The sequence below is a fragment of the Abramis brama genome (assembly GCF_963993115.1).
Source record: "Abramis brama genome assembly, chromosome: 5".
Taxonomy (NCBI): Eukaryota; Metazoa; Chordata; class Actinopteri; order Cypriniformes; family Leuciscidae; genus Abramis; species Abramis brama.
In genome coordinates this window covers 27226895-27248589 of record NC_139967.1, presented here as the reverse complement: position 1 = coordinate 27248589, position 21695 = coordinate 27226895, and the positions used below count along the sequence as shown (strand labels likewise).

At 37.6% G+C, this 21695-nt stretch overlaps 1 protein-coding gene across 6 annotated transcripts in view; it reads left to right on the top strand.

The window, feature by feature from the left end:
- Nucleotides 1-21695, top strand: part of fam222ba (family with sequence similarity 222 member Ba) — a 61590-nt gene that overhangs the window by 32638 nt on the left and 7257 nt on the right. For 3 of the 6 annotated variants that reach the window (XM_084114874.1, XM_084114873.1, XM_084114872.1), the window contains exon 2: nucleotides 14739-14933. The exons of 2 other annotated variants lie outside the window; for them this stretch is intronic. In XM_084114874.1, coding sequence (XP_083971000.1) covers nucleotides 14852-14933 — 82 coding nt within the window. In that variant the 5' untranslated portion in view covers nucleotides 14739-14851. Of the gene's footprint in view, nucleotides 1-14738; nucleotides 14934-21022; nucleotides 21109-21695 lie in introns of those variants that run through there. One more of the 6 variants, XM_084114876.1, reaches the window with a different exon arrangement.

The following is a 21695-nucleotide window of genomic DNA, read 5'->3' as shown; positions in this document are numbered from 1 at the left end:
AAATGCCTGGGTCACTCCTGCAGTTTCACAGCAACTTACTGGCCTGTAAAAAGCTTATCGACCCCGTCAGACTCGCTTCATAAGCTTTGTTACTTCTGGAATTTGCAGTGCCCTCTTTCTTTCTACGGCCTTTGTGTCAACAGCACCGTATCTGCAGTGACTGATGTTTGAGGGCTTATAGAGAGAGAGAGAGAGAAGGGGTGGGTCGAACTTGAAAGTCTGAAGTCAATCAGCTTTCTGCTAACACACACACTTCTGGACACACAATTGTAGGACGTCGGGATGGGAACAAAATGAGTGTTTGTGATGAAGTGATGTACTGATGAAGGGCATATCTGCATGCCTCTGATAAATGTCAGGCACACAGACTAAATGCTAAAGAATGTTATAGTGTTAGACAAGCAAATCAAAAAATGTTATGTTTTAGTTGGCAATTCACTTTAATCTTTAAAGGAACACGCCGACTTTTTGGGACTTTAGCTTATTCACCGTATCCCCCAGAGTTAGATAAGTCCATACATACCCTTTTTCATCTCCGTGCGTGCCGTAACTCACCCACCGCTAGCCTAGCTTAGCACAAAGACTGGAGGTAAACGGCTCCAGCTAGCATACTGCTCCCAATAAGTGAATAATATAGTTCCCAGTATGTATACGGTTAGAAGATGGCTGTGTCTCATGTGACCTTGTTATTTGTACACGCTGTGACTATACAAATCACAACATGTAAATAGGAAAATGTTGGCATTATTTTGTCACTTATTGGGAGCAGTTTGCTAGCTGGAGCCGTTTACCTCCAGTCTTTGTGCTAAGCTAGGCTAGCGGTGGGTACGTCAGACAGAGTTACGGCACGCACGGAGATGAAAAAGGGTATGTATGGACTTATCTAACTCTGGGGGATACGGTGAATAAGCTAAAGTCCCAAAAAGTCGGCGTGTTCCTTTAACTACTTTCTGTAGTGCATATAATATTATAAAATATTAATAGAATAGAATATTTAATTTTTGTTTAGAAATCAACTATAAATTGTTATTTCCAAAACGTCACCTTCCTCAACAGCATGCGTTTGTGTACATAAGTAGGTTGTAAGACAACATCTGACAGTTTTATCATTATCCAGAGTTAAAGCAGATTCTCAGCGACTTCTCATCCATGGCAAGACTTTATCTATTTCCTGGAATCTGGAAAGTTCAGCTCAATTGTGGTGATTTGCTTGTGTTTGATGTGTCTGTTCCCATGGTCACATGCCCTTGTGAAATGTTTGTGGTCAGAAATCCAAGCTGTCTGTCTGTTTGACCATCTCAACTGTACAGCACAGCCCACATGACAACAGCAGAGGATTGTGGACTGTGGTGCCTGTCAGAAGAGTGTAGAGTACATCAAAGAACGATAGTAGAAGAGAAAGTTGGCATTTTATTTCTTCTTTCCTCAATGGTAGCTGTGTCTCTCTCTTTCTTCCCATGCATGTGAGATGACATATTGATGTGTTGCTTTCATGTCTCTCTGTGATAGGGAGCTGACCTTGTGTAAATCTAAATACTGGAGTGGAGCTGAAGCAGAGTGAGGATAGCTTTGAGCAGGGATGGGAAATTGCTGTGCTTTTGGGAACTATTTTTATTGGCAGAAAGAAAATATACAAACTAAAAGTGTAGCATTAGACTTTGTAGTCCTTTCAATTCCATACACATATATTTCATGTGCACACTGTATGAACATGAGAGAGCAGAAACTCATCTTCTGTTCCAAAGTTCATATTTCAAATTCAAATGGCAAATAGATGTTTGACTTGACTTATTGACTCCATTGAAATAATAAAAACAACTGTTTGTATTATACATCCCCTCAACGTCTGTTTTCTCAAAAAACCTGGTTGTATGAGGTAGCCTAATTTTAAAAGTATGATTTCTAGATCTGGATATTTCATTTAAATTAATAAAATCTCATAACTCCATGGCGAAATTTATGATGAATATACATTTTTCTATTTGTGCCAAGCTTTTAAAAATTGTGTCAGGTAGAAATTGTCAGTGATTTATCCAATTATCCTTAATTCTTATCCAGTAAATCACAAAAACCAAAGTCATCGGGCCTTTGATTATTGTTGTGGACAATGGGGAGCCTTTGAGTTAAAAAGGTTGAGAACCACTGCCTTAGAGTGCAACATCATATCCTGTTGCCGATCAAAGACTAGTGTGACTGCGCCTTTACCACTCATTTTTTGTCTGAAACAATTTTACAGTCAAACTGAAGCTCAAGTCGCCATTGGCTTGTACATTTTTTATTTTAATCGCCAGACTTTTTACATGGAATGCAAGAACAAAGCAAATGAAAAAAAAATATATATAAATATATAAATATAAAATATAAATTTCAAACATTATTAAAGACAAGTAAACAGTCTCTATAATAAAATAAGAACAAATCATCAAACTACAAGCAGTAGCACAAATAAACACAATAGAACAAAGATACAAATGAAAGACACAGTGATTTTCAATGAAATTGCCCATTCAAGGGCAAGAAGACGTGAAAGAGAACTCAATTCAGTATTCGCATTGGCCGTTGGCTGAATGTCTGATGCATATGGCACACAAAATTGGAAACACTACAGGATTTTTGAAGACATCTGATTGGTTGAATTCTACAGGATTTCTGGGAGACGTGTGTGTTACGTTCTTTAATGGTCCGCCTGAAGACAAAGATGCCATGACGGCAAACCCACTTATGGAAGAAGCAAGCCGTTGTGTTTACAACTGTTACAATGAGCGCTTATCAGGATCAACTAAACACTGGATTTTCAAAAGTATGTGAAGTACCTAAAGTTTGCGGCATAAACTTTCAAATACGTCCAAGAGTTTTACACACCGGTCTGTTATTGTAGGGACTTCAACGTTGCATTTTTTTTAAGCCCCTAAACATGACACGGAACAAAACAAACCGTGATTGGATGCTTTACATGTCAGTCAGACGGTCTCTGGGCGGTCCTTGGCCAATGAAAGCTGCTATGGAGTCCAGACTTTCTGCCGTTAGTCTGAAGGTCTGGCCACGTGAAACTAGCCATTGGCTAATTAAAGACATTTTTAGTTGCCTAGCCTGAAATTTGGTCGCATATGCGAGTGATTTACTCGCATTGATCAAACACCTTCAGCTATTTGTGCTTTTTGTGTCTCTGTGTGTTAAATATCTTCAGTGGCCATTCATCAACCTTTGCTTTGTCTTAGAGCTCTTTACACAAAGACCAACCTGCTCTCAGAATGAGAGCCTGGCCCAAACTAGTTCCTGTAAAGTGTTTGTGTGGATGCTGCGGTTTAGAGGTTCTGGAGCAATTGAGCCGCCCACATTATGATGGATGAGGGAAGGGTATGGCTGGCGGAGGCTTGCCATAGATCGTTGTAAGGAGGCGTAAACGTGACAAATCATGATGAAGAGTCAAGCTGCACTCTAGGCTGATTCGGTTCCTCTCAATGTTAAACTTTGGGTTTGTCCAGTATCGGTTGAAGGGCATTTGTGTGCACAGGGACAGCTGTTGGGATGGGCGTGTTCTTCTAATGCACTGTGGGATGCGATGGCAGCTGTCTGAATCCAAGAGAGAGTGGCCCTCACACTAACCAGAGGCAGACATACAGCTTTTCCCCTGCCCTTTTAAAAAATCATCCCCTTCTTCCTTCCTTTTTTCCTTTTGCTGCAATTTATCACCAGGGTGTCCAATTTCGGATGAGCTGCAGGCTTCTTGGGCAAACGGATGAGCAGTAAATGGATGAATCTTTTTATAAATGAAATTGTCTCACTCTGTCATTTCTTCATCCTGTTTTGTGAGCCTTTTTATCCTTGTGTTATTGTGAACAAGCACAGACGTCTGGTATATGAAGAAAGCCTATGATGGGACACTCACTCCCTAGTGGTTTTACATCAGATTGGGTAATCTGGGTATGTCATTGTGTGGTTTTAAAAACGAAGTTTTTTACTTTATATGGTCTTGCTGCTCTTGCAGGTTTTTTTGGTGGTGGTGGTGGGATGGATGTGAGGTGTTTTGATAACTGCATCCTATTGCATAAGAAAAGCTGATTGTTGTTGAAACATTTCTCATTTGATTATTTTTTTTTTTTTCTGCTTTGTTTCCAGTGTGCATGAGAAACTCTACAGCAGAATTCACCATGCACCATTAAGACACTAGCCGGATTTCCATTCACCTATTTTTATGTGATTTTGGCTTATCACATAAAAATATGTTTTAATTTGGAAACACCAAGATGCAAATAATTTCATCAAAAAATGTCCGTACTTGGAATGCAAAAAGAAGAAATAAACATAATGGCCAGGAAATAAGAGTTTGTTTCCACAACATATTCAATTGTGGCCACATTTCATTGATTCATTCACTAATTTTAGTTAAATCATGGCCATGTTGTATTAATTCGTTTCTTTGTTTGATTTTAGTTAAATCTATAATTGAATACGCAATGTGGGATGGCATGTAAACTCTGCTTTATTCTTGTTTGTGTAATAATGCAATCATTCACATAAATGAAATTCACAACTTGGATGGTAACATAGCTTCTTACAGAAACATATTGATGTTTATGTGTGCATAGTCTGATTCTTATGAGCTAATTATTTTAATGGAATCATTGCTGATTTCTAACACGCACTCATCGCGTTCAGTGTGTTCTTGCGGCTATCAGAGCAGAAACGAAAGCTAATGCTCTCCGTATGTGTATCATCTCCGGCCGCATTCATATGTAAATTGCGTGAGCTTATTTTGTCCAGTAGATCAAAAGATCTGGGGAAAAAAAACATACAAATCCCTCCCCTCGAAGAAATCAGGACAGAAGTGGTTGAAAATGGACAAAAGAGACGGATTCAACCCTCTATAATGCAAGTAAATCACTCGCAATGCTGCGTTGTCATGAAAGTTTATCATTTGCAGGCGTTTTTAAGCATTGCCAATTTAAACATTCAAGTGCAAGAAGAAGCGAAAGATAACTAGCGCAGGCTGTGTGAGAAGTTTTGTGTGTGCAAACTGCACATCCGAACCATTCCGAATTGAGCTCTTTCACGTCGTCTTGTGCTTGAATGGACAATTTCGCACAAAAAAATGTCAAAATGCCCGTCTTGGCGAGTATCCTAGTAAACATAGTCGGTTATATGTTAAGTGAACTTAAACAGTCGATAAATAAAATGCATGTGTACAGTATCAGTATATTGGATCCGTGCATTATATTTTAAAGTGACAGCAGATTAATATTCCTGCTGCTGTCTATGTTTTTAATGTTAATCAAACAACAGACTCACTGCAAAAAAGTCACTCAATGCTCTTGACTGAATAACGTTTGTAACTTTAAAAAGGATTCGTCTATATTTAACAGTGAAGACTATGCAGTGTTATTTTACATTTGATTGCTGATTTCTGTACATAATCTACCGAATTTGTATCTGTTAGATCTACCTGAAACAGCACTGTTTATTTAATTTGCATCTTTGTTCTATTGTGTTTATTGCTATTGCTTGTAGTTTGATTATTTGTTTTTATTTTATTACAATACGATTTTATTACAATAAAAAGTCAAGACTGTTTACTTGACTTTTTTAGTGTTTGAAATTTATATTTTATATTATATTTATATAGAATTTTTCTCATTTGCATCATTCTTGCATTCCGTGTAAAAAGTCTGGCGAGGAAAATTTTCTAGCCAATGGCGACATAGGGTTGGGTTTAAAATACCAGGTGTGAATGGGTATGTGTCTCCCTCGTCTACTTGTGATCCGATCGACCAAAATGCATCTTAATTCCAGGTGTAAACAGGGCTAGAGCTGTTCTTGAGTTACTCACTGAACCACTCACTCACTGACTAAAAGTGTCACATCCAATTCAAAATTGAGTAATTAATAGTTTTATGTGTACTTAAAAAATAAAATTAATTTCTGCGTCTCTAGCATAACCAAACATGCACAAACAAGTACTAAAAGAATTGTTAAGGAATTGAAAGCAGAATTGTTCAATTGTGATTCCACTTGCTAGTGTATGAAGCAGTTAATGGCTGTGTGTCTGCAGGGCACATCCAATGATTTACAGCGCCCAGATACAACTCCAATATCTAGTGAGTGGCTCTTCCTCTCATAAGCGATCAATCTCTCTTTCCACCGTCTACTTTTAGTATGGCTTTTAAAGTGAAATCCTTATACTGAATTTGGCAACACAATAAAGCTTATGTTGGCAACACATATGCTGCTGAACAATTGAGATGCATTGTTTTTGGAATAACATTGTGACGAGGCATGTGGTGCAGTTCTGTTCTGTCTCTCTTCAGGTCTGCTTCCTTTTTCTCAACGTTATTCTTGTTTTTGACACGTTATGGGGCACACAGCCTTTCTCAGGCAGGTCCAGATATAAATAAAGATGCAGAGAGCATCAACACCTTTTCATTTGGACTGTGGTTCATTGTTCACACATCACCTTACTGTAAGTGGTCGACACACACACACACACACACACGCACGCACGCACATGCACATCCTACATATTGCTTTTCCTGGTTGTTTCTTCTATATGTTAGAGTAGAAATGAAGATATATTAATGAATTGGATACATGTTATTTCTTGCCCTAAAGCTGGCTCTTTCATGCATATAAACAGTCACGCTTACTCACATTTACTAGTCTGATCTTTTCACACGTTTATTCACACTCTCGCACACCCACAAATCGCTCAGTTTCTACTGCACTCACACCTTATGTTCAGTGGCTGAATGATCATGAGTAGAAATGTCAGAGGCTCTCTCAATCGCTCACACTGCCATGATTAAATCGCTGGAGGTCACCATGTCGCTGTGCTGTTGGTTTCTTGTAGGCGTTCCTACTCTAAACACTGACTGATCACTGTCTGTACTTTCATTGGAAGTCCCTGCTCATTTGAATAAAGTTTGCATAATGTCAGTGGTCTTAGTCATATAAATATATGCTGTGATTTGCGCTATATGTATTTTAGGTATGCGATGGTATCAAATTTTCACATCATGATAATTGCTGAAATAATCACACACAATGAACATGACGTAGCGGCCCACTGTTGTGCACCATAATTTGAAATCAAGGATTTAAAGTTTGTCGATCATGCGTGTCCAGTGACAGCTGAACTGTCCACATCCGATTCACATGGATCGATCGTTGCGCACAGAGTACACTGGCGTTCTCAGCACCTTCAAAATAAAAGTCCCACACGCTGTCAAAATAAATATCCCGCTTCCGATACATTGAGTTTACAAAGACATTTTGGCTGCATCCGAAAACTCATCTGAAAAATGCTGCCTTCGTGGACGCATTCCAAGGTAGGAACTATAAGGCATCAAGGCATTTCCGAATCCAATGTTATCTTCACTTCCTGTCTCCTGAGATACCTTCATCTGATTGATTTTTGAAGGCAGCATAGATGTATCCTTTGCTGCCTTTGATATCCCTCAATCCTGTGCTTTCTTTTTGGTGACAGTTGAGCCAGAAAAAGAAAGATGGCGTCTGAAAGTTGTGTTTGCTGGTCAGTTTGTGTGTAAATGTAATGTTTTTGACCTACATTTTCCACTTCTGATGTAATTTCTAGCGAGAAATTACTACTGTAGTAATTAAATATTTATTTAGTTCTCACCAAAGCTCACTCTATTTAGCTGTAGTAGATCATTAAACTGTTACGCTGCCTCAGAAGTCTGTCCGAAATCAGTTTCATGAGGTACCTTCATGCGCAAAATGCTGCCTGCAGAGCCATTGCCTATAAGGCAGCGAGACAAGTCAGCTGCCTAATTTTTCTGATACAAATTTTTTATCGGTCATAACTTCTGGACAAACATAGCGCAGATACTGAAAAGATTTCTTGTGTGCATGCGTCCAGTGCGTGTGTTCATACACACTGCCAAATTAAGTATAATTTGAAAGGCTACACATTCCGCTGTATGCGTACGTTAAGCGTTCACACCAAAACTGAAGTATGTTTTGGGCTTAAAGTATCTAGAATTATTCACGGTATTTTTAAGTGCCCACAAAAACAATGTATGTGTGTTCATTACAGCAACATGGCATATTACTGAATACCAGCACATAATGTATATCTCATCATGGGAGTCTCCACTCTGAAGTGTTCAGACAGCCAGTATGTCTCTGTTTCAAGCTTTAATTCTTTTCACCTCTTCTATTAATCTTTCATTTCTGTTAACCTTTAATTAGTGAAGTGTCAATGCTTTATTACTTCATTTCTTGCTTAAATAATGGCTTCATATATTTTCTCTTCCACTTATTCAAGTCCAAATCTCTTCTCCTCATCTTTCTATTTCTCTTTCTTTCTTTCTTTCTTTCTTTCTTTCTTTCTTTCTTTCTTTCTTTCTTTCTTTCTTTCTTTCTTTCTTTCTTTCTTTCTTTCTTTCTTTCTTTCTTTCTTTCTTTCTCACTATCACAGGCTTTTAGCTGCATTTTTCTCTGACTGCTTATATCTCTCAAACTGTGTCACACACTCTCATATGCTTAAAATTGACACTGTTAGCCCAAAAAAACCTCTCCGAATATCTCTCACAGAATAAAAAAAAAATCGAGCGTGCCATTCAGGGGATGTGCTTAAGTCATCAGTAACACGCTGACAGCAACATGCCTGCGCGTCTTCAACACGCAGCTACAGCACAATCTATTCAGGCTGCTATATAAATTGATGTTCTAAATGGGCCTGCACTAATGTGAACGTTTATTTACAAGCAGCGTTGCTTTCTCTCTCTCCCTCCTATTGAGCCGTTCTCGTATTCAAGGGTAAAGCTTTTGAAAAAATCTAAATGTGAGCTCTCACCTCCCCCCACCCACCTGATGTCCTCCTCCATAGTCCTCATAAATGATAATCACAATCTCTCCTCCCAGCTCTTCCCCTGAAAAGTCATTTCACTCAATAGCTTTTTGTGTTCCTGGAAAACTGTACATGCAAGCGTACATTGGATTTCTCTCTCTATTGTATGTGTATATTTTAGTGTAATTAGCCTGTGTTTTTCCTGAGCGTAAAGGCCAGTGTAGGCAGATTGTCTGAGCTCCAGAGCTCAGCCCCACCAGAGCCTGATTACAGCTTACTGTAGTCATTTTCTAAATAGCTCACTTCCACTCCACTTTCCTCCCTCTATCCTTTCTTCTCCCACATTCAGCCTCCCATGCACACAAAGAAAGAGAAAAAGCAGTGGAGTCTTTTAGAAAAGTCTTTTATCAGATGCGGTCTGACCCAAACATCCCCAGCCATTGAGAATCCAGACTCACTTTCTCTCTTCCTGTCTTTCTCTCCCTCTTCCAGATAGAGTTTTTCCACCAGCTCTGATATGACAGAGGTGAATTTATGTGTGTTTTGACTTTGGAGCAATTTGGACTGTTCTGATGGAACTTTTGCTCCACATAGTTATAATTTTATACCAGTCATAAGGTCAACAAGAGTTTTTTATTGTTTTTTGAAAGAAGTCTCTTATACTCACCAAGGCTGCATATCAAAAATACAGTAAAACAGTATTGTGAAATAATATTTACAATATAAAATAACATTCTATTTTAATATAAATGTAATTTATTCCAGTAATGGCATTATACCAGTTATCAGAAATCATTTTAATATGCTGATTTGCTGCTTAAGAAACATTTATTATTATTAATGGAATATTAATTATAATAAACAATTTTCAGGATTCTTTGATGCATAGAAAGTTCAAAAGAAATTAGAAATCTTTTATTACGTTGTAAATGTCTTTACTGTCACAACAATTTAATGTATCCTTGCTGAATAAAAAAGGGGCATATGAGATGAATCTATAGGAATGCACCTAAAATTGCAACCGATAATTATTTTTATGGAATATTTATGTTTATGTATTTTTAATCGTATGTGAATTTTCGCATCATAGAGTATGAAAAATTGTATTCATTTTAAGATTTGCTAAAGATTACATTTTAATAGTGTTATTAAATAAGTAGTTTTTTAAAAGTTAAACTTTGAGTAAGCGTTAGATTACAGCAAAGGTAATCTTAATGTAAAAACAAGGGCAATGACAGTTAGCATGCACAATCAAAAATAATTTATTGGCCGATATAAACACTGCTACGCCTCTGGTTGTAGTTTTCTCATCTCTGCGTAGGTATTTTCATCTAGACAGGACTCTGTGTTTGAGACTCAGCACGCTTACAAGCACCGTGTGAGGACAGAGGAGAAATCAAAGATTCAGGCTGAGAGGAACAGATGGATGAAGCATCGTCAGTGAAGAAATGAGGAAAGAAAAATGAAATGAAGAAATGAAGATGACGAGGAGAGAAAAATGATCGATCATAAGTAAACTTGTTTCATTCAGTATTGAAACGTATTGATAAAGAGAGTTCAGTGTAATTAAAGTTGATTATTTTACCCAATATTTATGTGTACTTTTTATTTTTGTACTTATTAGAGTAGTGTGCCATTAGCTTAGCAACATGCTAACAACAGACTCTTGAAGTGAGTTGTGAGTCGAGTCTCACATGTGGAACGCTATTTGAGTTACTAATCAGTCACTCATAAAGCTTCCTCAGAAGGCATCCTATTTAGACAGAAGACAGTGAGGCAGCTCACAAGGTTTCAGATAAGAGCTCAGGTATATCTGATAAAGAGCGAGCATGTTGGTTTCGCACCCCGCTGCGTTGTTAGTGCACTGCCAGGATTTTAATGAGCTGCCATCATGACCTTTCACTACATACTAACTCTTCATTTCTTGCTCTCTATCTCCCTTTTTCTGTCTGGCCTTGTGCTGCCCTGTCAGAGTTGTTTGGTTTATAATTGCTTCTTGTCTGAACTGTTTGTCTGCATGTTTTAATCGTTTCCGTCTGGTATTGTTGTGCAGTGAGATGATGTAGTACATGTTTGTATGCAGTTTCTCACCACAAATCACCAGCGCTATCCATCGAGAGGGTGGAATGACTCAAGCTGCCACATGCAGCACCTGGTGTAATACAGCCATTTGGGTGTCCGCACCATGCCAAAATGCTTCAAAACATGACCCAATCACACAGCCCATCAGATGATATTTAACATTCAGTGTACTGTTGTAGAGTGCAACAGCTGGGTTCGAGAAGTAAAAATCCCATTAATTGTCATGATGGGGAGTTGATTTTAAAGAAAAACGTATAAACCTTTAAAGACAGAAATTTGTTCTGTGTGAAATTCGGTCCCTTACGGTGAGCTACTATTAATTGATAGTGTATATGCTTCTGTTGAAGCTATCATCTGTGCCTTACTTCAAAAACTACATTACACCTAGTTTCACCTTGGAACTGCCTTAATTCTTCATGGCATGGTATATTCAATATGGTATATCAATATGGTATATTTTGGTCCATATTGACATGGTAGCATCATTTATTGGCTGCACATCCATGATGAGACTCTCCCGTTCCACTCTCCCGAGATCTGGTGACTGTGGAGTCTATTTGAGTATAGTGAACTCATTGTCATGTTCAAGAAACCAGTTTGAGATGATTTGATCTTTGTGATGTGTCCTGCTGGGTTCAGCCATCAGAAGATGGGTACACACACTGTGGTCATAAATGGATGAACATGGTGGTCAGCAACAATACTCAGGAAGGCTGTGGCATTTAAACAATGTGGAGGTACATATTCTCTGTAAACCCTAAGATGGTTGTACATGAAAATCCCAGTAGATCAGCATTTTCTGAAATTCTCAGACCACAAAATCAAACTCAACAACCATGCCACCTTCAAAGTCACTTAAATCTCCTTTCTTTCCCATTCTGAAGCTCAGTTTGAACTTCACCAGATCGTCTTGACCATGTCTACATTCTTAAAGGCATTGAGTTGCTGCCATTTTATTGGCTGATTCGATATTTGCATTACCTAGCAGTTGATCATTCTGGGGATGGAGGAGGGTAATTAGCTCCTGAGCAATGCTATAAAGCTGTTGATAATACTGAATGGATCTTATATATAGGGATGCCGTGATAGGCGTCATATTCACATATACGTAGACACTCTGATGCGAGCTTGACTGACGTGACCTGCCAGAACTAACGCTATGCTTGATGTGAAAGTTTGGAATTTAGCAAAGGTCACCTTAGATCACAGCACTCGCACTAGAAGACGGGTAGAGGATGTGAAGGTGAAGAGAGAGAGAGAGATGAAGTGCCTGAGGCACGGTTAGAGCACTCTGGCTGGTATGTTTGATGTTAAATTGAAGTTCAGATTTCATATTAAGTGTGTTTTGCCTGCTGCTGTACGATTAGTAAGAGTGGCTTGGGTACGAGAAGGGTTTTTGCTGCTCTGAACACACTCGGTTGACAAAAAAGTTGATTAAAGAGAAGGATATTTTGATATCCTGATATTCTAACCTTCACTTGATTAGTTAGTTGGTTGGTTAATTGATGTGAATCCAAAGCTTTGCAGCTATCATTGCTAAGTTTATCACTGGTTCTTTTATCACTGGTTCTCATAAATATGTGTGAAATTGCACTCATACGCACATTTGAATTATTGTTTGGATGCATTCCTCACGACACACTTGATTAGAAGACTTGCTGAGTTTTAATGAATTCAGTGAAAATGTGTGTGTAAAACTGACAGATGGTAATTATCTCATTGCTCCCGTTATGTTGGAAAATTATCCAAAACATGTTTGTGAGTCATTTATTTTGCACCTTTTCTTAATGCACACCATCCCTTTAAAATCATATCATCGCTTAATTCTAAATCAAAAGACACATTTTCAAATTGTTTGTTTTGAAAATAATGTTGTTGAAAACGAAATTTCTGGCATATGTTTGTTGATTAAGTTATTTTTGTATTTTTATTAATCATAATGAAGACTGTAGGCATCCATCAGTTCACAAACCTCAAACATATTTATTTTATGTTAATACATTTTTATTGTATAGTGAATAGCAGCATGTTAATATTACATATTTGTGTCTTCGTTCTGTATTTTGGACTGTGTTCTGTACTGTGAAAGCTTTTAATCATGAAATTCTGAAAAGCTTTTATACAAACACTGTCCTAGCCAGGTATAATATTAGTTTTGTTTTAGATTCATTATGAACTGTTAAAGGATTTATTAATATTTTGAATTAGCTTTTATTTTGATATATTTTTGCTTTTATTTATTTTATTTGGTAATTTTAGAAGTTCAACAAACTTTAATTTGTTTAATTTCAGCAATTTCAATTAACAAAGGAAATTTTTCATGAGTTTAGTTAACAATAATTACACCAAACAATTATTGAATGCAAAAATGCTGCACAACACGTCTCAATCACAGCTAATCAGAACATATCTGGTGTTCAGTTATGTGAAGTGGGGCTTCTCAATTGTGGCAAAATCATAATCATCAATCGATGTTGTAATTATGATTATTTGACACAATTAGTGGGCAATAAGACCAAAACCTTATACGAGTGTTTTTGTTTTTTTTTACAAGAATTTTTTTAATTCTTGATACCATTTTCGATACTACAGCAGAAACTAATACTAGGCACAATTAAAATTAAGAAAATTACTAAAATGGGAGCAGAAAAAAATAAATAAACAATGCTTTTTAATGTAAGTCTATCTAACAATATAGTATTCAGCTTAAAGCATACTTAGAAACTGAATAAAGTAATCAAATGTAAAAATATAACACTATATACTGCAACACTACACTATCTTCACTGTATGAATTATATATACAGAGATTCTTATTAAAGCTACTAAAGTTATTAGTCAAGAGCAGTGAGGGATTTTCCTTTTTCTTTTTTTGTTTGATTGTCAGTCAAACGTCCTCTTGGGTGGGCCTTGGCCAAGAAAAGCTGCGATAGAGTCCAGACCTTCTGCCGTCAGTCTGAAGGTCTGGCTATGCGAGACTAGAACCAAAGTGAATGACATTGACATAGTAGGGGCTTTCGCACCGGGTAGTTCTAGGAACTTAGTAAATAGCCACCTGGGTGGTTCCCCAAGAACGAAATGTTCCCCTAGGCCTAGGGCCATTTTCCTGGTTGCATTCGCACCACCAGTAGGAACTCTGAAGTGACGTGAGCCACGCTTGTTGTTGTCACTTTTATTTTGATGGTGCTGAGAAAGCCAGAGCCTGAGCGCACAGTGCTCCTATTCTCCATTAGTTTATGATCTGTTTAAGTCTGTCCTGTCTAATACGTTATTAGATACTGTTATACAAATCTACTTAGATAGTATATGAAAAAGTATTTGCATTTGCCGTATGGTTGATGTCCAATGTCGCTAGCTGAGCAGAAGTACATAATCATGTTTTGCTTGGCCCAAAGTTGCGTTGGATTTTCTCCTCAGCGTAACGGTTGAGAGGTCCATCTATCACTGTTTTCCATGTTCGTAAAGTTAGTTTGTGGAGTAAATATATAGGCTATAATCTGTGTGTACACAGCTTTTTTTTTAAATGGCTGGTGCCGGTGTTTCACGTGCGTTCGGCCAATCAGTGTACACTTACGTCACTGGTAGGTCCTGTAGTGCTGGTTAGACCCTACTCTGAAGTAGGAGCTAATTTAATTCCCCCAAAAGGAGTTCCTAGAACTAAAATCATTCCTAGTTCCTGCGATGCGAACACCCAAAAAGCGGGTACCGCCAGTAGTTCTAGGAACTATGAAAAGGTTCTTCCGGTGCGAAAGTTCCTAGTGTTGGGCCGGAATTTGGTGCTGAGGTGCTTACAGTAATATCTAATTTTCCTTTTTTTCTCTCTTTTTTTTTTTCTTTTTTTTCTCTATAGTGTGAGGCGGAGTGTTTGGCCCATGTTGCTCTAGGAGTGAGTGAGTGAGTGTGTGTGTGTGAGTGTGGGTGTGTGTGTGAGTGTGTGCGTGTGTGTGTGAGTGTGTGTATGAGATGCTGGCCTGTCTGCCAGGGCCAGGTGATCTCTCCCTTCAGCTCCACCCCCACTCGCAGATGAACACTGGACTTCAGAAATGTAAGTACAGAAACAAAACAAAAAAACAGTTTAAATTTCTATCATCACTCACCAAACCGTATCGTTCTTATGTGGAGCATAAAAGAAGATAATAAATAAAATAAGCAGAATGTTGATGCTGCTTTTTTTCATAAAATGAAGATTATAGGTGACCAGGGAAAGTGAATCTCCAAAAATGACAAAAAGCACCATAAAGTAGTCCAAATGAATCATGTGCTATGTTCCAACTCTTGAAGTTACATGAGAGTTTTATGTGAAAAAAGACAGAAAATCATTATTCACTGATAAATTATTTCAGCTCTAAGATCTTAAACACTTTTGTGTATTTTCAAAAAGTTTGCGAGAATAACGACTTACGTTTTGTTTTGTTTTTTCCTCACACAACTGTATCACAGAGCTTCAGAAAAATATAGCACATCACTCATTTTTAAATATTTACAAATATAGCAGGGAGTACATCAGGATAAACGGGGGGAATTTTTTATTTATTTTTTACAAATATTAACAGATTTTACAGATTTTATATTTTTAGGTTTTGTAAAGACAATGGTTTATTTCCCCTATTTTTACATTTTTTTAATATATTTAGCTAAAAGACATTTTTGATCATTTTCACAAAAGTTTCATGGCCCCCAGAATATTATGTTGTATGAACATCTGTATATGTAATAATATCAAAAGAAGGAATAGACCCTCTGCTTTTAAACAACAACAACAAAAGTTTTATTCTAGCTTCATGCATTCTTTTTTTTATCAACACTTGAATGTGGGTAAGTTTCATAAAGAAGCAACATTTTGAGCAAAAAGCTGAGAAAATCACATTTTTGTCAAAGACTACATCTGGATCAGATTCAGAAAGATAATCAAAACGTAGATGGAGTAGATCGAGTCCATCAACACCCCAAATGCTTGCGCAGTCCTATAGCTCGTCCTGGGTCGACATTACATTCAGTAACATTAGGCAGTTTTAATTTATATGCTGTTTAATGTTGATGATCGCGTTATTTTACATATGCTTACATACTGATACACACTTACATATCTACTTGCATATGATATCGCTTGTTTCTGCATATTCTTCACATGTGTTTTGATCAGGAGATTCAGTACTCTTCCGGAAGATGCGTAATAGCGTATAACAGTGAAAACACGGAAAGCCGGACATTTCCGTCAACAATACTCCTTATGATAAGACATAGTGTAGGAAACAAATAAAACATTTAACTAAACAGTTGAAACTGGGCATGATGTGATACTCCACAAATGAGCAGAAATCTTACCAAAAACAAACTGCACAGAAAACAAGCCGAATGAAGACAACTACATACAGTGCTATGCATAAGTTTAGACACCCATGCTAAAGTTGACTAAAAAGAGGAATAAAAAAATCATCTTTTGGAAATTGAACTTAATGCCTTAATTAAAAAAATTAGGAAAAATCCAACCTTTAAGGACACCAATTTTCTTTGTGAATGAATAATGTATCGTAAATAAATAAATGTTCTTCCTTAAAATACAGGGTGCATAAGTCTGGACACCCCTATGTTAAATTCCCATAGAGGCAGGCAGATTTTTATTTTTAAAGGCCAGTTACTTCATGGATACTATGCATCCTGATAAAGTTCCCTTGGCCTTTGGAAATAAAATAGCCCCACATCATCACATAGCCTTCACCATACCTAGAGATTGGCATGGAGTACTTTCCTTAAGAACATCTCTCAATGCAAATCAAACCAGCTATTAGGCTAACTGAAATAAAATCATGCCAATCTCTAGGTATGGTGAAGGCTATGTGATGATGTGGGGCTATTTTAATTCCAAAGGCCAAGGGAACTTCATCAGGATGCATAGTATCCTGGATCCATGAAGTAACTGGCCTTTAAAAATAAAAATCTGCCTGCCTCTATGGGAATTGAACATAGGGGTGTCCAGACTTATGCACCCTGTATTTTAAGGAAGAAAATGTATTTATTTACGATACATTATTCATTCACAAAGAAAATTGGTGGATTTTTCCTAATTTTTTTAATTAAGGCATTAAGTTCAATTTCCAAAAGATGATTTTTTTATTCCTCTTTTTAGTCAACTTTAGCATGGGTGTCTAAACTTATGCATAGCACTGTAATAAATAAAATAATGTTTTTCTATGTAAACCACAAAAGTGCATCACACATAATTACTACTTTTATGGTGCTTTTTGTCATCTTTTGCTTTAATGGTATGGAAAAGTGCATCTTTCTGGATTGAACAGAAGAAAGTGAGTCAAACAGTTTTGAAACGACATGGTGAATAAATTGAACAAATTTTTTTGAGTGAATATTCCTTTCATGCTCCTGTTTACCTTCCTCTCAGCAGTCTCAAATGAACCAGACAAATATTCTTTCATGCTGTGCATGTTATGTGTCTGTTTTAATACCACAAATTCATACAGACGTCAAAAATGGCAATTAAGTGCATTGAAGAAATGACAAGATTATAACGGATCTATAAAAGCAGATAAATGTCTGACAAGAAACTAAACAGAACCGAGAAAGAAAGGAAAAGGAATGGGGGGGGGGGAAGAGAGCAGTGTGTGAGCAAAAGCATATTTGCAGAGACAGATTGTCAAATCCCAGGATTTTTATTAGGGCGGTTTACAAGGACAGACACCTGCTGAACCACACCGCTCACAGAGAGATAGATTGAGGCAGATAAGTGGCATACAGAGGCAGCGAGAAAATGAGAGTCAGACAAACAGAGAAACTGAGTCAGGCAAGGAGGGGAAAGGATACGTACAGACAGAGTATCTCGCCTTCTCCGTCTGTGGGCAGACATCCTGTCAGATTAGCTCTCCATCAGGATGACAAATGATGCTATGGAGACAGGCGGCCGGGGGAGTGCCGATGGCCCGGAGACTGATGAGTCTCACATCGCCTCAGGAAGACCCTCATCAGGCGGCAATTACTGAGAGGCTGAGGACATATCTTTAACTGCAGGAGAGAACAGAAATCACAGAAAGATGGAAGTCGTATTTCTAACTAGTGGGAATGCAGAAAGAGATGGAGTCATACTACTAACTACAGGAATTACAGGGGGAGAACAGGTAGGAAAGAGGAACTCGAGGCATATCTCTGATGCTTCTCTCAGACAGATAATGCAAAGCAGATTTTTTTAAACATTGCACAAAACCGCAAGACTCAATGAAGTTAGACCTATAACTACAGGCAAAGAGTGTTTGTCTCTGAAGAGAGCAACTGTAGAGGATTCCTTCATTTGCCACATGCTTTGCTGTGATGTTACCGATGTTGTCTTATAGAACGTCACAGAAATGCCAATGAACTGGACAAAAACATGTATGAAAATCAAGCTTTAACGGTCCACATCCAGTTCCTCAATCAATTTGATGGACCTGGTGGTAAAAAAAAAAAAACGTATCGTTGTCTAACTTATTTGTTTTCATTTCTCTGATAATTCCATTTATTTAATAGTGCTTAGCCTTGTATTAGCCAATAAATGGGCAGAAACTTCTGAACAATTGATTTATGGCTGTTTTCCGATACATTGGGGCTCAAATAACACAATTCCATTCTATAAACCTCTATTTCAATATAATCCTGTGATCAAAATATGGCTTTTAGTGTCAATTTTATATATTCAAATGGTCTCTTCCATGAAAATAAAATGTAAATGATAAATATTAACTTCAGGGTTGAGCTGAATGAATAATCAAATTTAAAACCGAAAAATCTAAATTGCAATATGGCTTATCAAATGTTCTTTTACACGCATGTATCTCATGATAAGTGTTATCTGTATCTCAGGCTCAGTATGCAGTAAATTCTGCTTCCCATAAATGTGCATTCGGAAACACGATGTGTGCCACCCTTTTTATTCGATTTTCAATTAGTGTTTTTAAACCTGTAGCGAATCCTGGTTTAAGACAAATATTAGTATTGCAATTTAAAAAAGATTTTGTTATACTATAGTAATATATTTCTTATTTTGTTTAGTATTTTATTTAATAATAATAATAATAATAATAATAATAATAATAATAATAATAATAGCCCTACAAACGAGTACAGCAAACCTGATGCTCTAATTAAAGTTACATTTTATCTGAAATATCACAATTGGGTTTAAAAAAAATTATAATTTAGCCCTACCTGAACGTCATTGTGTCTCACCCATGTGATAGTGTTTTTTTAAATTTGGTAAATGACTGCATTTTTGGTTAACACTATCCAGTTTCCCCCCGACTTCCAAACTGAAAGATTCAGAGAAGCCTCAGCTGTTTAAAGCACTCAAAATCATGTAATGTAATGATGCATATGCTGGTTTAAACGTCCCATGGCATGTCATTAACTGCCCTTTCAAATTCGTGTGCTCCCTGTTGTGGTCCAGATGTTACTGGAGCACATCTGGCACTGGCACAGTTTCCCTCAGGGAACTCGGGAGACGCAGGAAGAGCCAGAATATACCTTGGAATGCAGGAATGCAAGCCATGAAAATACATTGGGGCAAAAAAAGATAGTCTTTTGTCTAAATAGAGCATGGTTTCTTTTGCTTTTCTCTCTCTGAACTCTTTTCAAAGGGAGCTGAAAAGAAAGTGAGATGAGCGGGGAGGAAGAGATGGCTTTAGATGAGAAGAAAGAGATGAATAGAAGGAGGCTTTGCTTCTCCGTGAGGAATAACCCTATATAAGACAATATAAGAACACCCACTCAGATCAGCAGTCTCACGGATTAAAGAGAGTTTAAAAGCATGTGTGTGTGTGTGTGTGTGTGTGTGTGATGTCTGTGCTGAGGGGAAAAAGGCAGTTGGGAGATGTGTATGGTGTGCTTAGACAGAAAAGGCTGACAATAGCTGTGTAACAACCCTGTGTGTCTGTAATGGCGCTCCTGGGGTTTGGCTGATTACTGTGATCCTCAAATCACTGCTGCTGATGAGAGAGGGGGGGGGGGGGGCTAGTTAGTGCAAAACACTATAGTTCAAATAGGGATAGTTCAAAAAAGCAATGAAAAATCTCTTCTGAATACAAAACACAAAAGCAGATGTTTAGAATAATGTCCAAGTTGCTTTTTACACTACCGTTCAAATGTTTGGGGTCAGTACAATTTTGACAAGTGTTTTTGAAAGAAATCTCTTATGCTCACCAAGGCTGTATTTGGTCAGAAATACAGTCAAAGCAGTAATATTGAAAAATATATTTTCAATTTAAAATAACTTTTGGTTACACTTTATTTGAAGGTGTCTTTGTCACATGTAATTATACCTGTAAGTACTGAGTGATATTAAGTAAATACATTTATACTTACTATTATATAGGTTTAGGGTTAGTAGCATATGTAATCATGCATAATTTATAGTTATTACTATAGTAATTGCATGTAACATATGTAACAATGGGGGAACTGACCCCAAACATTTTAAAGGTAGTGTACATGCAAAATTATGAATAAACATTTGAAGCATTAAACACACATTGAGCATCATCTCTTTCAAGATCACGTGTACCTTGAGAAAAATTGTAGTCTGACTACAATGTTTATATGCTAGATGAAGCTACAGTCGCATTATGTAAGTCTGTTAGTCTGACTAAAAATAGGCCGCTACGATTTCAGTTGAACTAAAACATGTACATTACTCTCTATTTTCTTTTTCTTTTTTCTTAAGATTAATTACATTTATCTTAATTACTGTTTTGTCCGACTGAAATAGAACTTCTGAAGTGCATAAACACAAAGTAGATGGGGACCAGAGACAGCAGTGGTCACCATTCACTTGTAGGGAAAAGAGCAACTTGAGCATTCTGCTTGATATCTCCTTTTGTGTTCCACATAAAAAAGGCATGTGATGGCAGAACGTTCATTTTTAGGTGGACTATCCCTTTAATTACAAATCCCGAAAAAGAAGTTAAGCAGATCTGGCACTGAGCTCTAGAGATGTTAAAGTCCCTTGAGACATTTACGTAGATGCTCAGTGCATGTTTAAATGTCACCTGATCGCTTTCCTCTGCCCTCCTCTCCTGTACTCAGAATGGATTGCATGACTGCCGACCTGTATGTTGTTGTCTAATCCTAACAAGATTGACTCCTCATTATCGCCGGCCGGCCTCCCCCGGGATGTCACTCAACAGGGGAGAAAGGCAAAGACAGAGAGAAAGATGCGGTGGAAATAGAGAGAGCGCACCCTTGTGAGTTATTAACATAATGACTGTCCTCTTCCTCGCTCCTTGTTCTAGTCCTGCGGTGGTTCATTTATTGAGCCCAGCGTGGCTCTTCCTCCTCCGTCTCTTCCTCTGATTCTTCTCATTCTCTCTTCTCTCCTTTTAGGAGGGGAGCAAATGTGGGCAGCCGGTGAAGGTAGCTGACATGGCCTGAGATTGGCAGGAAAGCTATTTAGCTAAGAAATGTCAGGGGCCATTTTGTTTAGTCAACAGCCCACATAGAGGGAGAGGGAGAGGGAAAAACAGAAAGACAGATGAGATGAGTGAATGGCAGGGCTTCTGAATGTTGTGTGAGGTGTTGGAGGATGGAGGTGAGAATTGTGATTCCTACTTCCTGAATGTCATTAACAAGAACAGATTGTGTATATGTGTGTATGTTGATGTTTGTGTTTGCTAGTTAGGATAAGTTAGCATATATAAAGCATGCTTGCACAGACTTGTGCCCACAGAATTCCATAAAGCTCCACAGAATTTCTTCAGAATTTAAACGCCCTTCATTCACAAAGACATACACATCTACCACCTCTCACATGTTCACTTATTCAGTATTTGAT